A 16,793-nucleotide genomic window follows, 5' to 3' on the forward strand; every position below is an offset into this window, starting at 1 on the left:
GGTATTGAGGGAGGGTGTGGAGGTGTGAAAAAAGAGCATATTTGAAGAAAGAGAGCAGTAGCAGATACAAAAATGTGTTTATTTCATGACTTCAACACTTTTCTGCTGGGGTGGGGGTGTGGGGGGTGTGTGTGTAGAGGGAGAGAGCATGTCTAAAGAGCTAAACCAATAGCTGATAGAAAAACATATGCTTAATTACTTCCTGGCATCATTACACACGTGAAGGTGCTTCTTAAATTTGTGAAAATCCCTCCCTGGGGACTTCCCTGGTGGTCCAGTGGTTACGACTCCGCGCTTCCACTGCAGGGGCACGGGTTCAGTCCCTGGCTGGGGAACTGAGATCCCATGTGCTATGCAGCTCGGCCAGAAAAAGCCAATTCCTCATTTTATCTTCTAGACTTAAGTTGTGGTAAGACATCAGAGATCACAGGTGATTGCTCTACAAAGTCAAGGCAGCAAGTCTCCTAGTGGGGCTGTATGAGGTTCCTCTGAAGGGCGTCGTCCCTCCTCTGAGCAAGGGGCCCCTGAGGGAAGTCTCTGTGTGACTCCCTCCTTCCTCACTGGCCTGGGGGAGGGACATGGAGTGTGCTTTCCCTATGGGGTTCCGAGGCCATCTGGACTGGCCAGAGGCTTCCACTTGTGTCAGCAGAGCCGCGACACTGTCCCAACTCCTCCCCTCCATGTGTTTGCCCTCAGAGTGACCCAGAGTTTGTGCAGTGGAAGAAAGAGCTGACGGAGACATTCATGGAGGCCCAGCGGCTGCTACGGCGAGCCCCCAAGTTCCTCAACAAATCCCGCTCAGCCGTCGTGGAACTCTCAAAGCCTCCCCTCTGCCATAGGAACAGCAACGGCCTCTGAACCCCTGACCGATGGGAAGGGTCCTGAGAGAAAGCACCTCCTCCGGGCAGTCCACGTGGGCTGCTCAGTCCTCAGAGTGCAGCCTTGGGGAAAAGTGTGAGGGTGAGAGACGGAGTCGCTCCCCTCCGGGGTGCTCTGTGGCTGGGGTGGGGCCAGGACTCCGAGATACTTCTACTAGGAGTGGTGACCACCGTCAGGCTCGGGGGCGCCTCCTCCCTCCTAAGGGCCTTCTGCCACCATTGCATCTCTCTGTCCTCGAAACTACTGAAGAAATGAAATTCTCCTTCTTTGCCATATGTTTCTTTTGGTTATGGGTGAACCTAGAACTTGAAATTCTTCCTACTGATCACGGCACTTTTTACATCCACTGTCAAGCGTATCTCAGACTTGCTAAGATGGGGTCGAGCAGTCTGCTGTTCAGATTGCCCTGCACTGCCACGTTCTGTCCATCAACAGCTGCTCCTGGGTTTGACTGTCTTTGCTCCGTGCTACTAGGGGGATGGCAGGCCACCCCGGGGGTGTCTCTCATTCTCCAGGGCTTGAAAGCTGCAGAAGTTTTCTTAGAGGGTTGCACCTGGGCCCTCCCCATGGGTGCTGCACCCACGGGTACCAGCCTGCCTGTGACAGGGAGCTTAGGCAGCTGGGGATTGAGGACCCTGCTCCTGACCCCACCCCTACCCCCTGAGGGTGTGGGAGCACTCAACTCTGGAGGCATCAGATCATAGATCTTCAGAAGGTTTGCAGTGGCTCTACGAGAGAGGCAGTGGCGGTTTACATCTCAAGGCAATAGCTATTTTCAAAACCCTCCAAGTCCACAGCACTTTCCTGTGTCTGGGTGCCCAGGACCGCCTTAGGGGGGCGCCTGTCTTGGGTTTGGACAGAAGCGGTCATGTGACCCAGCACCTCTGGTTCCCTCTGCCTGACCTCAGGAAGCATCTTGGTAATGAATGGGTCAAGGAAAGAAACTGTGTTTGACATTTCAGTATAATTTAAAATGAATTTTATTGAGAAAGGAATGCCGAAGATGAATGTGCCAGATGGGGTTAACTGTGTATGTTGAACTTGTGCTGTCATTCAACTGTCATTAGTGATCCCGGGCCCGGACGGGCCGCCCTGTGACAGCAGTGGCTGGGGCCCAGTGGCCGTCCTCTCCCCGGGGTTGGTGTCAGCCCTCAAGTAAGTGCTGGGTTCTAAAACCCAGTGTGTTTCCCAGTGATGTCCTCCGTGTCATCAGACTAAAAATAATAACGGTAATTTTCAAAGTCAACATATTTGTCCTATTCTTAGTGAACTTTTATTGTCTGTTTCCAAGTCAACTACTCACAATATAAATAACTTGACATCGTAATTATCTGTATCCTGTCCTCGATATTTTTAGTGGTTCCAAATCTCTGTGTTTACATTCGTGTGCCGTGCTCACTGGGAAAGTCAGTCCTTCTTAACGAAACGACGTCTTGAGAGTTTGGGAAGATAATTACTGAAGGAGCCTTTTGTTTCATAGGAATTACCTTGGAAAAGAGACTGCGAGGTTTGCTGTTTATCTCACTTGCTAGTTGGAGTGTAATATACATGTTCTGCTCTCTGCTGTTTGCAGTGTAGAAGTTGGGGCCTACTATTTACATGGATTCTCCTGATTTAAAAGGGAAGAAGAGTACTCAAATTCTATTTAAAAAAAAAAAGTTGAAATAACAAAAAAACGGAGATGGAAAAGCACTTCATGACGAGTGAACATCTTCCCATAGCGATTGTCTGTCACCGTCACCACTGCTGTTAGTGGCTCTGTTGCAAGCGCGCGTGTGCTCAGCGCTTACAGTTCAGAGATGAGTAAATGACGGTTTAGAAATTGCTGAGCCTCGCGCCTCTGCCGGACAGAGTAGAGATGCAGCCTCTCGTGGAGAAGGTACACGGATTCCTCAGGGGTCTGGGCTTAGCGTCCCAACATTGCGTACCCAGGACACCAGCTATGCCAGTTTGCATCTCTGAAAAATATCATTTAAGCTCTGGACCAGAACATAAGGTCATCTTCTCTTTGGAAAAGAAAAATGAATTGGAAACATTCCGAAAGCCCTGTTGCCTCAGATTTATTCCAAGTAAACTTTCACACTTCCTCAACTCGAGATGGATGGATAAGAACAGGGCTGAGAAGTGTCATGTGGACGTCATCTATTAAAAGTACTCTGTGAGGTTAGGATGAGTGGCTTTTTTAGGGCGGGTCCTGGGTTGTGTTGGGGTCTAGTTTGACACCCCTGGAGAGGCCAGTCTTCCTCCTGAACTCATTCGTGCAGCCATTCTGATGGGGTACGTGTCTCTACTGCCAGATGGAAGACTTTTCCGGGACCCTTCTGTGCCAGCACTTGGTACCCACATGGCCAAAGAAGTCGGTTGTTTTTGGAAGACTTGGTATACGTGGCTGCTTTAGGTCTTCAGGTGTGGCTGTAATTACGTTTGGACCGTTGAAAAGGATAGAATTGAGCACAAGTACTATCATTATTTTAGATATGGTTGGGATGTTTTAACGTTGTTGGAGAAAGTCGTCGAAGCTGATATTTTTATAAAATTATGTCTCTATTTCATAAATCAAAGAGATCATTAAAGCAAAACCTAAAAATTGATTATGCTGCTATGCGACATCTATGAAGTGAATTAAAAGCTTTGGAGAATCCGAGGTTATTTATTTCTTTTTTTGGCCTGTTAACATTCTCCTTGGTGCATTTATCCCCTTATGTCATTGGGGCTCATGGTTTTTTCCTTCTCTGTCATGTTTAAGTATGATTTTTCAGCAAAACTGCTAGGAACCAGCTGTTGTTCCACTGCTAAGGAGACCGTTTCACTACTTGTGCCTCTAACTGGTCAATTCACAGACACGACAACTTCAAGTCCTGTATGTAAAAAGAAGAAAGACAGCATTCTGCTCAAGAAAGACAGCAACAAAGCTGGAGAAGTAAATAGGGCAACAGCCACAATGTTTCGCCTTGATTTGCAGTTTGAAATACTCGGTACAGACACTGGCAACAATTGTTTGAAGACCCTCACTGGTCATTTTTTAAAAATGCCATTGACCAATTGACAATGTGGTTTAACTCTGAAGATCAAAGTGTGTTCCCCAGCCCCGCCTGAGGATTTTTTTTTTTTTCATTTGGAATTTATAGTTTAGTCAATCCAATACAACGTTTGATTTTTTCTGTGGAATTGGCTTTTCTAACGTTCAAAATTTTAACCCATCAAGAAGAAAAGAAAATTCTCAAAGTTGGACTTTTTTTGCTTGATGTAAATCTGTTAAAAAATTTTTTGCAATGTGTTAGTGTAAGATAAAACTTTTCTTGCGTGATTTAATTAGTTGTGATTTTTCTCACTTATATTCAGGGAAGTGTGTGTGTCATTCAGAGATACTTGAGGAGTGAACGCCTCGCCTGCCAGGGGATGGGTGTGTTCTTTGTACCCAGAGAGGAGTCAGCTTTCATTCAAATTTGTGACAGATGCTGAGAAATCCTGGTAGAAGTGGGGCGAAGAGAAAAGGGAGTGTATTTGCTGGTAAAAACCCATCTCTTTACACCATCAAGGACCAGGGAAGTTACAGTTAAACTTGGGGCTTCAGGGTTGACCTCCTCTTAGAAGAGGAGTTGAATAGTAACTCTTGTAAGACTCAGTCTCTTTGACTGTGGAGCTTCTGGACTTACAAGATGCTGTTTGCTTTCCACCAGGACTTGAGGTTGCCCCTGTTTGTCATCCAGCATCCCGGGAAAGTCATGTGGAGCCCAGAGCTGCTGCCTGGCTGGCTGTGTGTGCCTGGCAGCCAAGCAGGGGGCCAGAGTGGAGGTGTGGGTGGCTGTCAGTGCCCTGCCCTGCAGGTCAGGTGGGGATGTGGCCGCCCAAGCTCTGAAGTTACTGTAATTCCCCGCCGATAACAAGACGAGGCTTGCCGCCTGAGCCAGGCAGAGTGAGCTCTAACAGTTTTTAACTTTTCAAAACATTTTTTTCCCCCTAAAGTTCTAATATGATTTTTCCTCCTGCATCGGATTGACTTGAGAAGCTTTAAAGAATTAATCATTTAAATTCATGTTAATAAGAATTTTTGTATCCAGGCCACATTTTAAAAAATTTACTGTAGAATGAATGAATTGAACTCTAAAATGATACTTCTTGGTTTCCTCGAATCATAATGGCCTTTAGATTTCCTTCATCCTCAAAGACTTAAGAGAGCCATTCTCTGACAAGAGAGTGACAGAGATGCCCAACTCTGGCAATGGGGACACGAGTGACCGGCCACTTCACTGACATGGCTGGGTTAGCACTTACTGATAAATGTAGCACCCTGAATTTTAAATTGCCTTTATTAAAACACGCACACACACGTTACAGAAAATGGATTAACAGTATATGCATTCATCAAAACCATATATAGGAAAAATTTAATTCTTCATTTTAGACTTAAATAACTCAAGTTCTTACGTAAACTCTCTTATACCTAAAAAATCTCAAAGTCATCTCTGAAAAACTGATAACTATGCTTCCACTTTAGTTTTTTTCCTAACATAAAATGTGTCTCATGTGCGGGTAGGGAAGGGAGAAATATTTCTAATCATGTATTCATATTTCAAAGGACTTGAAATTCAACTTCTTGTTTCTCAGTTGATATATTCCATGATGTACATTTTATATATGGTTTATAAGCTAAGCACTGGCCTTTTTTTTTTTAAGTTTTATTGTTTGTATTTTTCTATGTTTTAACTAATAGATGTGGCTTTTTTCTGGGTAACATTAAGATGCCAAACTACATATATATATATAAAAACAAGAGTTCTATTTTAGCACAAAAGCATTTTATATTATTTATTGAACCCTTTCTTTGTTCTCATCAAAAACATTGCTTACTGCTTCTGCTCCTTTTTATTTGTATAGTTTGTTATTTAAGAAAACACACTCCTTTCTGTTTCATTTTGTTTTGTTCTGTTCACAAAATAAAATGGAAACAAAGCCTATAGCAGTGTGGGGCGGACATCCCTTCTCACGGCCGCAGACTTTTTTCAACAACAGCTAACCCTCAGACCTGCGCCGAGAGGCACGTGCCCTTCTTGGGTAACATCTGACCGTGCACTTGCCGTGAAGTACTGCTGTCATCTACCTCTTCTGAAAGCCCTGAGCTTGTGGACAGGTTCCCCGAACGCGCCACTCTAGACCAGCTCCACCATAGAAGAGCTTCAGGAAAGCATGTTGGAGTCCTCTCCTCATGATGTCGATTTCGCAGCAGCATGTAGGGGCCCCAGCAAGCAGGGCAGGTAGGTACTCGTATGGCCAGCCTTCGGGAGCCGAAGTCCACCTGCAGAACATCACTTTTGACTCTTCCTGTGCCAAATCACCCAACCAGTCTTGCCGTCGCCTCAAGATTTGACCGTAGCACCTGATTCATCAGCTACCTAAATGGAAGCCTCTTCCTCCACGTTCTTTAGAAAATGGCCGACTGGGTTTAAAAGCAGCACTTCTGGGAGCAGCTCCTTCGAACGTGACTCTTCCCACCTCACCAATTCAAAATGATTTGGGAAATGGGCTTGTCCACCGTTAAAACTTTGCAAGAGGTCTTATTCTTGAGCAGACCTTTGAGGGGTCCATGTGAAATAGAATGAAGATGGGTCCCTGTGAGGGGTGAGCAGGCCCGTCCTCACACGCTGAGGTTTTTCTCTCCTTGTGTCCCCTGCTGCATAACCATCCATGCGGTCACATATTTGTTCTGTTTGTGGCCAAAGGGTAACACCTTTGAAGAAATAAATCGTTTTTTCTCGTGCATTGCTATACCAAAAGAGGTCAGTAATTCGATTTTATAAATCTAAAGATTGTACCTGTTATCTGGTTTTCTTTCTCTTCCCATCACTCGCGCCAGCAGAGGTCACAGCCTCCTCTGAGTGTGTGTTTACCGGCCTGAAATTGTTTCCCATGTGAGATGCTGGGCCAGGTCCAAGGTCACCTGCCCCACGCGTGGCACGTCACTGTTGGGTAGTATCGCCATTTTTCATGGTTATTTGGGGGGCAGGCGGGCTGGTTTTCTTTGTTGATAAATTACTTATATAAACCTCAATAAAAAGGATCTGTATACAAAGAGACTTAACTTTGGTGTGCTGTTTTTCCACCCAGGTAAAACCTACATTTCTTCATCAAGCTATCTGGTTATCAGGAGGTGACTTCGTTTGTAAAAAAATCCTGATTTGGGGGGAAATTCACACAGAGGCAGATTTTATTGTAGGAAGGGAACTGCCAACAAGCTTTTTCTGCCAATTTCAAGGATTGCTGGAGCACAGCCAAGTTCAGTGTCAGGGTTTGGGAGACTAACCTGCTTGTGGAAGGCATGGAAAGGTGCCAGGAAAGAGTGTGCGAGAGCCGGGAGGTCCGTCTCGTCTCCAGTTTTTTTAGGAGATCAGCCAGGCCTCCTGCGTGTACTCTCAGGGTGACCCTGGCGTCCCTCCCAGACTTTAAGGCCTCTCCTCCATCCCTGCTCCCACAACGACCTGAGGAGAGACCCCCGTGGCATGTGTCACTTTAAGCCAGACATTTAAGGAGGTCGTGGCCCCAGAGCCACAGGCATGCCTGGGCATGACAGCCTGCTTGTTGGTCCACAGGTTGAGGGTAAGGTAGGTACCTTTCTCCTTGAGCTGGAAACACCTGTCCCTAACTGGTTCAGGAAAGATGGCCATCATGGTTGGCCCATGGAGTGTATTTGTATTTGCCAACTTGAAAACCTCTCCCAAAACAGTCGACAGGAGCCCCAGCTGTGGAACACGTGGTCATCATCATGGGCAAAGGGCACCCTGGTGGTGGAGCCCTTGGTCTGACGCAGTAGGTAACCAAGGCCCACTCCTGAGAGCTGCAGAGGTCCCGTCACCCCTTGGCACCCAGGAGCAGCGGGAGCAGCCTGGGAGCCTACTCCCAGCAAGGTCACTGGGCATCGTCTTTGGTCCTCTGTTCTCTCATCCCTAAATTAAGAGAGTTGAATCAGATGACTTTGAAGGGCCATTCTAGCCAAAAATATCCTCCCAAATTTCCATTCAAGGGTAAATGTGAGGGACTTCGGCTATACCTGGAGAGCGAAAAGGAAGTCTCTTCTCCCGCCAGTCCCAGGGCGGCTCCCACATAGCCTGAGTATCTCCTGTATGTCATCTTCCCCCTCAGACCATGCCTTCTGAACCCAGAGCTCCTGCTGGTTTACATGGGCAGGAACCAGGTGTTGAATAAAGGAGAGGCTTTCTTTTCCTGGCCGCTTTCTAACCATCCAGGTACCAGAGGTTGAACAAAGGTTTTCAGTCCGAGTTGTTCAGGCTGGTTATCTCCAAGGATGCGACCGACCAGATAACCCCTGAGGCTTTACTCTGTGCTCGTGTACGCAGCTTTGGACACGCACGAAACAAAGCCCACGAGGGGAAGTGTACTTAGTGGCTCACATTAACTCGTCCCTAACAGGTTAAATTGGAGATAGAGGCAGATGGTCACAGCAAGGAGACATTTTGCCTGATTTACAGATACCCCAAATGACTGGATTCTACATTTTTCTTCTTAAAGGATAACATTGGAAAGTGGATAAAATGCCCAGTTCATAGAGTTGATTTGATAGCTGGTAAAGGGCTTCCTGGAGAAGGGAATGGCAACCCACTCCAGTACTTTGTGTGGAGAACTCCATGGACAGAGGAGCCTGGCGGGCCACAGTCCATGGAGTCGCAGAGTCGGACACGACTTAGCCACTGAACAACCCCGCTTGCCAGGTGGTGCTAGTGGTCAGCAACCAGTGCAGGAGACCCGGGCTCCATCCTTTGGTCAGGAAGATCCCTTGGAGGAGGAAATGGCAACTAGCTCCAGTATTCTTGCCCGGAAAAACTCCGTGAACAGAGGAGTCTGGCGGGCTACAGTCCAGGAGGTTGCAGAGAGTCAGACACGACGCGACTGAGCAAAACGTGTCTACCTGACCGTCAGTCATAGTTTCCTGTGTTGGGAATTTCCAGTTTTCTGCCTTTTACGTGTATATTAGTGAAAGAGGATGCCTCTGGGCCACTAGCCTGATCCTATTTTAAACCTGTCTTGCACCTCCTTGTTTCTGTGTGACAGATAAGGATGGTTTCGCTTCTCTGCCTTGAAATGCCCTCCTGACCAAGGAAGAATGGAAAAAGGAAGGAACAGATTTACGAATATTCCATTGGTTTGCGTAAAGTTTGGTCCCTCTAACAAATGTAAAATAAGATCATACTGACTGCACTTCTAGAGGCTTAGCTACTGGAGCTGAACACATAATTTTTGTCCTTTCTAGATGCCATTGAAAAAAGCCCACCTCTTGTAACATTAAGCGGAGTGTAACCTATAAAAATTTGGAATCACCGTCTTGTACACTTGAAACTAAGATAATATTGTAAATCAACAATACTTTAGTAAAGAACAAGCACACCCCTTTAGTCAGGCTCAATGATTAAGTCTGTCCGGGTTACATGTAATACATATCTGATACAGTCACGTTAAAACAAAAACAAATGGTTGAAATGACCATTCATTCCAATGACCATGGGCTTCAGAGTCAGGAAGTCCGGGATTTGCATCCTGACAACCCCCTGCTAGCTGTGTGGACCAGCACGACATACATCATCTGTGAAAGTCCCTACTTTTCTCCTTCCAGGTGAGAGAGGCCGGGACCTGGGGTCCTGTACCCAAGCCTTTGTGCCAGCGTTGGACTAACTTCTTTTAGAGCAAGGGAATCCGAGAGACAGTGAGAGACTGACATCAACTGCATGCATGCACAGTTGGGGTAATTCCTAGGAACAAGATACAAAAGGCCACAAGCAAACTGGCATTGTGGAGGTGCCAGGAGCAAAAGCCGGTACTGCGCACGATCCATGCACCCGGCCTCACCACGGGGTGGGCAGACCACCTAAGCCACCCCTCCTGCCTGGCCCAGGCATCCACCCCCACCCTCCCCTCGTGTACGGAACCAGCCCACCTTCCTCGGGGAGCAAGCGAGGGCACCTGTTTCTTGTTCTTGCTCCCTCCTCTGCAGCACGAGCCCCAGGAAAGCCTTGCCTGAATTCCTTATCCGGCTTCTTACCAATTCCTGTTGATTAGAGCCCAAGGACAAGAGTCAGTAACACAGGCAGTAGGCAGGGCAGGCTTTAGAGCCTCTCGTTTGCTGCAGCATTTTAAGACCGTGCCTTCTGGGGGGGGCCAGAAAGAACTTGGAGGGTTCAAATCCTGGCTCTCTGCTTTTTAAGGTTGTCGTTCAGTCACTAAGTCATGTTCAACTCTCAGCGCCCCCACGGACTGCAGCACGCCAGGCCCCTCTGTCCTTCATGGTCTCCCAGAGTTTGCTCAGATGCACGTCCATTGAGTTGGTGGGCTGCGTAAGGTAAGTTGGTTCATTTTTCCAAGCCAAAGTTTCTCCATGGGTAAGACGGGCCTGGGGAAAACCCTACCTCCCAGGTTGTTGGGACTAGGAAATGAGTTCATAGAAGACCTCCGGTTTGTGTGTGATGGCAGCCGCCTCCTTCTTACTTGTGTTTCCACGCATTGATTGTTTACCAAGAGACACCAGCGCTTGGTTAAGTGATGTCCTTCCAGAGACCAGCTGGGACATGGAGCCGGGCTCTCCTCCTCGCCCAGTTGCTCTGGCCTCTGGTTATCTGCGTGGAGCGGAGACGGTAGTGTGACTGAGTGGCCCGCCCTGGACAGGGGTGGCGTTGCCGGGGGGAGAATGTGCTTGTGTCGGGAGCTGTCCCCTCCCCCGCTCCATGCCACCAAATATGTCCATACGCTCCAACTGACTAGTCAGCGGCCACCCCGGGCTGCCGTCCCCTGTCCAGACCTGGAGCTCAGCAGCTAATTTTAGAAATGACTTGTCCACTCAGCTGCTGCTATCACACTGGTGCAGGGGGAGGGTGCGGGAGGAGCAGTCAGGGGAGGGGATGTGAACGACAGTGTGAGGAGGGGAGCTGCGGACATTTCTCCTCCGTCCCTGCTCGCCCAGCTTGGTGGGATCTCTGCGCTGCAACCCGGGGAGGCCCTTCGGACGGGAGTGGATCCTGTGCCCTTGGCCCCGGGTGGAGAAGGTACCGTCGGGCTGGGTTTTACGACAGGCACCCGGTGAGCGGATGGGCATAATTGTCCGGAATGTGCCTTGGGGGCTGCGGTGGCCGCTGGTCTCGTCTATTTCAGGCCTTTCAGCCTGCGAGGCCTGTTCCCCTTTGCTGGTTGGGTGTTTCATGGGAGAATTTTACAACCACACGCTGGTGTGAGGGAACACTGCTAAAAGATCACCCTGCTCAGGCCCCAGCTGTTGGCTGATTCTTAAATATCTATATACATTTAGAGTCATGGGATAACCACTTTGGAATCTTGGCTGGCAGACAGCAAGGTTTGTATTTTCCCAAAGCTACTAGTGATTTCTGCTTAACTGAGTGTCGGTTGATGCTCAGGGAGCCCAACTCTTCCCCTTTCGTGTTTCCAATACTGTTGAGTATCAGCCGTGATGGTAATTGTTTTTTTTTTATTCCATTTATTCCAAATAAGCATGGCAAGGGAGGAGGGAGGGATGGTGGGTGACGGTTTGAATTTCATGTGGCGCTGACTTGATCCCCTGTCGGAGAGGAGGTGTTTTCTCTGGCTCACCCGTTAGGGGCGTATCTTTGAATGGAGACCTGCACTGGCCTCAATGGGTGGCGGGGGGCAGTGGAGACGCTGGGGAGGGGACACGGAGCTCCCTCCCTGGAGTCAGGCCTCAGGGTCAGGGCCTTGGAGCAGCTTTTCCATAGAGGTGGCCGGGAGGGGAAAGCCCAGTCAGTTCCAAGCCGCCCAGCCTGGCCTCGACCCTGGGCTTCCGTCCCACAGGACGTGGAAAACTGGGCTGCGGCATTCACTCCTTGACCAGCCAAGCAGATGCCTGGCCTGATCAGTACCCCAGCTCAAGAGGGGCTGGGGGTCCCACGGGGGCTTCCTGTGTCCAACAGGACCCTGGTTCCCTCAGGGTTGGCTTTGCTACTAAATTTAGGCTCTCCTGGATCTAGGTTGATAGGTCTGGGTGGGCTGTGGATAAGATCTAGAATTTAATGGCCCAAGACGGGAGGGATTGGCAGGGGAGGGTCTCCGGGTCACCTGACTTTGGAGGGGCTGCGTGTCACCCATGAGACATCCGGTGGCACCTGGGCCAGGTCACCTTGAATAGCCCAGTGTGGGCTCTGCTGACACTGTGACCTCGATCAGTCCCTCCCGGGATCTGAGCTTTAGTTCCGCCTTCTAAACCCCAGGAGCCTTGGCGAGATCATCCCGGAGGTGGCAACCAGGATTCAGTGTCTGTGGCAGCATTTCTCCCAAGGTTGGGTCTTCGGTCACCTCTACCGGCCTGCCCTGGGGTGGGGGGAAGGCTTTTAAAACGTACATTCCCATCTCAGAACTACTCAACAGTCCTGGGGGGAAGGGACCTGCAGGTCCTCAAAGTTTAAACAGATTGAGGGGTCTGTGTGCTCAGTTGTGTCTGACTCCTTGCAACCCCTTGGACTGTGGCTCGCCAGGTGCCTCTGTCCTCTGGGATTTTTCAGGCAAGAACACTGGTGCCCACCAAAGCTGGAGAAACACTTCTCCTCTGTGGGAGCCGATACAACCCCAGGGGGTACCCACTTTGTCAAGACTCAGGGTATCACATACTTGCAAAACATACTTGCACCCGTCCGCTATCAGGGTCTGATGAGTGCAAATTTTCATAAGGTCCATGGTCAGCCAGGGACAAGATCAGGCACTTCTGGGGGCTTTCTGAGCTGAGACCAGGAGGCCCAAACGCCGGAGAGAGCCTCCCGCCACTGCCAAAAAAAACAGGAACTCGGGCTGGGTGTCCACGAGGGCTCCAGGAGACAGCCCTTCAGCGGCTCCTGGTTTACCTTGGAGATAAAAACCACTGTCCAAATGGTCCAGTTTAAACAGGTAGTTAGTCACAGTGGTAGGTGACATATCGTTAATTTTTTAAAATTAATATATTTTAGAGAAATTTTAGATTCACAGCAAAATTGAGGGGAAGGTACAGAAATTTCCCTTATACCCACTGCTTCCTACATTCATAGCCTCCCTTATAATACCACCCCCCAAGGGTGGGATATCTGTTAATAGCTGATGAACCTATACTGACACATCATTGTCACCCCAAGTCCACATTCCATACAAGGGTTCACTCTCGGTGGTGTATATTCTATGGGTTTGGAAAATGCATCATGATATGTGCCCATCATTACTGTATCATATAAAATAGTTTCACCACTCTGAAAATCCGCTGTGCCCTGCATATTCATCCTTCCCTCTCCTCAGCTCCTGGCAGTCACTGATCCTTTTACTGTCTCCATAGTTTTGCCTTTTCCAGAATGTTACATAGTTGGAGTCTATAGGATGTAGTCTTTACAGATTGGGTACTTTTCATTTAGCAATATGCATTTAAGTTCCCTCCATGTCTTTTCATGGTACCCTAATTTTTAAGCTATGTGAAACTGAATTATTTGAAAAATGGAGAAAGTCAGTTTGAAGCAAGTGGAGGGCCCCTGGGTGCTGTCAAATCCAGCCCCACCTGTTCACAGATGGGGCAGCTGAGGTACAGAGAGGGTTAGCAACTTGCCCAAGGACACACAGCTTTGCAGTGACAGCACTGAGTTCACAACAGCCACTGCCTTCACGTCAGGCTCCCCAATTTAGGAATAATAACCCAATTTCCCAATAACAGGCTTCCCTGGTGGCTCAGACAGTAAAGAATCTGCCTGCAATGCAGGAGATGCAGGTTCGGTCCCTGGGTCAGGAATATCCCCTGGAGAAGGGAATGGCAACCCGTTCCAGTATTCTTGCCCAGAGAATTTCATGGACAGAGGCATGGCTGCAGTTCATGGGGTTGCAAAGAGTCAGACACGACCGAGCAACTAACACTTTCACTTCCCTGATAACCCCCACCCCTAAAACCTCCACCGTCATCCCCCAAACCTCAAAGGAAAGAATTAAATCTCAGTTCTAGTTTTCGACAAAAATTAACTTTCATCACACAAACAAGGTCATTGGGATGAGAGCTCTGAACCGTCAAGGCAGGTGTCATTCCCACTCTCCTTCCACTCCTGCTCTCACTTGCTCTCTCTCTCTCTCTCACACACACACGTACATGCACAGGCACACCACTCTTTCTGAAGGACCCAGTCACCGTCAGCTTCATCTGAATCACCTCCGCCTGCCCCCACCATGACTCACGCAGCTCCGTAATTTTCCTTTCAGCTACACTGTGTGTCTCCCTGATAACTGCATTATTTTGAGGAACTACAGTTTGAAATGGCAACCCACTCCAGTGTTCTTGCCTGGAGAATCCCAGGGACGGGGGAGCCTGGTGGGCTGCCGTCTATGGGGTCGCACAGAGTTGGACACGACTGAAGTGACTTAGCAGCACAGTTTGTGGCAGCACAGAAAAGGTCTTGGAGAATCGGTGAGGTGGATTTACCAAATAATGTGGCCGGCACTGGCGCTCAGGGTGGCAGGAAGTTCAAGGTCTGGGGGTCCCAAGGGAATTTTTCTCTGCCCATAAAAGACTGCGTGCATTTTCAGCTGTTTCTTGAGTACCAGCTGGGGTTTGAGTTTCAGTTTCATGGAGGGCAACCGGATTAGCTGTGGAGAGAGAGAGATGGTTGCTCACCAGGATTAAATGTCTCCACGCTGGGTATTGCTGTAAGCTTGGTCAGGAGCGATCGGCCCCATTTTACAGATCGGGAAGTGAGATTTAGAGGCTTAAGCGACCCAAGGTCACGCAGAGTGAAATGAAAGTGGGACTTGGCGCCTTACTGCCAGAGACTTGTTTGGTCTAGTCTAATCAACAGCGTGAGCCGAAATAAGCAATTATGCAATGCTGTTCCACAGATGATGAAGCTGGTTCAAACTCATTTAATCTGTTGACAGTCTAGAAGGGGGCATGATACTATCCCAGTTTTATCCAGAAATCTGAGAATCAGAGAGGGCTAGTATCTTGCCCGGGGCCATAGAGCCACTGAGTGGTGACGGATCCAGGAGTGACTTTTCCTCCTGTTCTTCTGTCAGCAGTGGGTTGACTCATTGCTCAGTTCTTTCTATGTCACATGTATGTATTGTTTGAAGCAAGATTGTTTTGCTTTTTTTCCCCCTCTCTTACTGCTCCTCTCCACTTGACATGATTGTCCTAGACCAGGGCTTCTTGGCCTCAGCACTATTGACATTTGGGACTGACTGATTCTTTGTTGTGGTGGGGGTGGGGGCAGCTGTCCTGAGCAATGTAGGCTGTTTATCAGCATCCCTGGCCTCCGCCCACTAGCACCCTGTCTCCAGTTGTGACAGCCAAAAATGCTTTTATGTCAAGTCACTTCAGTCCTGTCCAGCTCTTTACAACAACCCCATGGACTGTAGCCCAACAGGCTCCTCTGTCTGTGGGATTCTCCAGGCAAGAATACTGGAGTGGGTTGCCATGCCCTACTCCAGGGGATCTTCCCGACCCAGGGATCGATCTTGCATCTCTTATATCTCCTGCATTGGCAGGAGTGTCCTTTTCCACCAGCGCCACCAAACGCCTGTGGGTGGACACAGTCACCACCTGTTGAAAGCCCTCATCTAGTCCCATTCTGTCCGACAGCACTTTGATAATAGACATGTTCTGTATCTGTGCTGTCCAATATGGTAGCCACTATCCACGTGTCAAACACATGAAATGTGCCAGGTGCAACTGAGAGGCTGACATTTACATTCATTTACATTTAAATAGCCCCATGTGGCTAATGGGGCTTCCCAAATGGCTCAGTGGTAAAAGAGCCCACCTGCCAATGCAGAAGACTCAGCTTCGATCCCTGGGTCGGGAAGATTCCCTGGAGGAGGAAATGGCAACCCATTCCAGTATTCTTGCCTGGAGGAGAATCCCATGGACAGAGGAGTGTAGCGGACTATAGCCCATGGGGTTGCAGAGAGTCAGACAAGACTTAGGGACTAAATAGCAGGAGCAGTGTGGCTAATGGCTGCTGTATTAGACAGCAAAGCTCCAAGTAGCAACACAGCAAGAATAGAAAGACAGCCATATGATGGAGGAATAAAATCCTGAAAACAGTCAGGGGAGCCTCACAGCAGAAGCCTGACCAGTCTCTCACTTCAATCTGGCAACAGGAAACACCAAACCGGTATTCTGCGGGATCTGGGAGCCATGAGAAATGTCTCACCTGGGAAATGGTTGAAGGCTCCTGATGAGAAAATTGGGGGTCAATCCCTTGGGTGTCGTAGGTGGATCCCTATGTGTTGCTCCAGAGAGGAGAACCGGGGCCAGGATGTGGTCATCCCAGGAGGTTAGCTCTCTGGATAGGAGGGAAGAAGCAGCAAGCCCTGGGCACTGGGAAATAAGGACCCTGGTTCTGCTGCCGTGGGAGCTGTGAGTCCTAGCCGAGTCCCTTCCTTTCCCTGCTTGACAGACTCCAGGACCGGAGAAGGTGGGTTTGCTGGCCTGCGAGGGCTGTGCAGGTCTGCTCTAAGAAAAAAGCAATTAGAGCAGACCCCGTGTGTCCCACCTCGTCCTGAGCGCCCCAGCACTGGATGTGACCAACGGGGCACTGATCGGTCCTCCATCCAGGAAATTCCTTGTGAGCAGGGCTGGGCCTCTGAGCCTCTCTTACGGAAGATGAGTCCTGCTAGTCCTCTCTTGTCCATCCTTTTCCATCTCAAAGCCTCACCTGCTTTGCCTTCCCTCCTTCTAGCCCACCTTGTCTCTTCACGCTCTCTCTTTCCTTCTGTGAACTTCCCTACCTTTGTTTCCCGCTTATCCCCCTCCCCGTTCTCCTCTTCTAGGAGGATGTGGGTTGTGATGAGTGGCCTGAATCCTCAACCACTTGCTGGCTGTGGGGTTCTCTTGCCCTGATTAGGGAAGGGGGGCCTGTGTGCTGACCAGGTCCCTTTTCATTCCCACC

General features: G+C 49.0%; 2 protein-coding genes across 6 annotated transcripts in view; both read left to right on the forward strand.

Moving 5' to 3' along the window:
• The window catches only part of GRK3 (G protein-coupled receptor kinase 3), a 121,925-nt gene extending 114,967 nt beyond the window's left edge, over positions 1–6,958 (forward strand). For all 3 annotated transcript variants that reach the window (XM_061385192.1, XM_061385193.1, XM_061385194.1), the window contains one exon: positions 697–6,958. In XM_061385192.1, the coding sequence (XP_061241176.1) occupies positions 697–858 (162 nt within the window). In that variant the 3' untranslated portion in view covers positions 859–6,958. The remainder of the gene's footprint in view (positions 1–696) is intronic.
• A 3,795-nt stretch (positions 6,959–10,753) lies between these two features.
• MYO18B (myosin XVIIIB) overlaps positions 10,754–16,793 on the forward strand; it is a 231,369-nt gene continuing 225,329 nt past the window's right edge. Inside the window, exons 1-2 of one of the 3 annotated variants that reach the window (XM_061385189.1) lie at positions 10,754–10,925; positions 11,186–11,230. The gene's annotated coding sequence lies outside the window, so the exon portion shown is untranslated. Of the gene's footprint in view, positions 10,960–11,185; positions 11,231–16,793 lie in introns of all 3 variants that reach the window. The other 2 variants (XM_061385190.1, XM_061385188.1) reach the window with 2 other exon arrangements.

This window comes from Bos javanicus, chromosome 17 (genome assembly GCF_032452875.1).
Source record: "Bos javanicus breed banteng chromosome 17, ARS-OSU_banteng_1.0, whole genome shotgun sequence".
Lineage (NCBI taxonomy): Eukaryota > Metazoa > Chordata > Mammalia > Artiodactyla > Bovidae > Bos > Bos javanicus.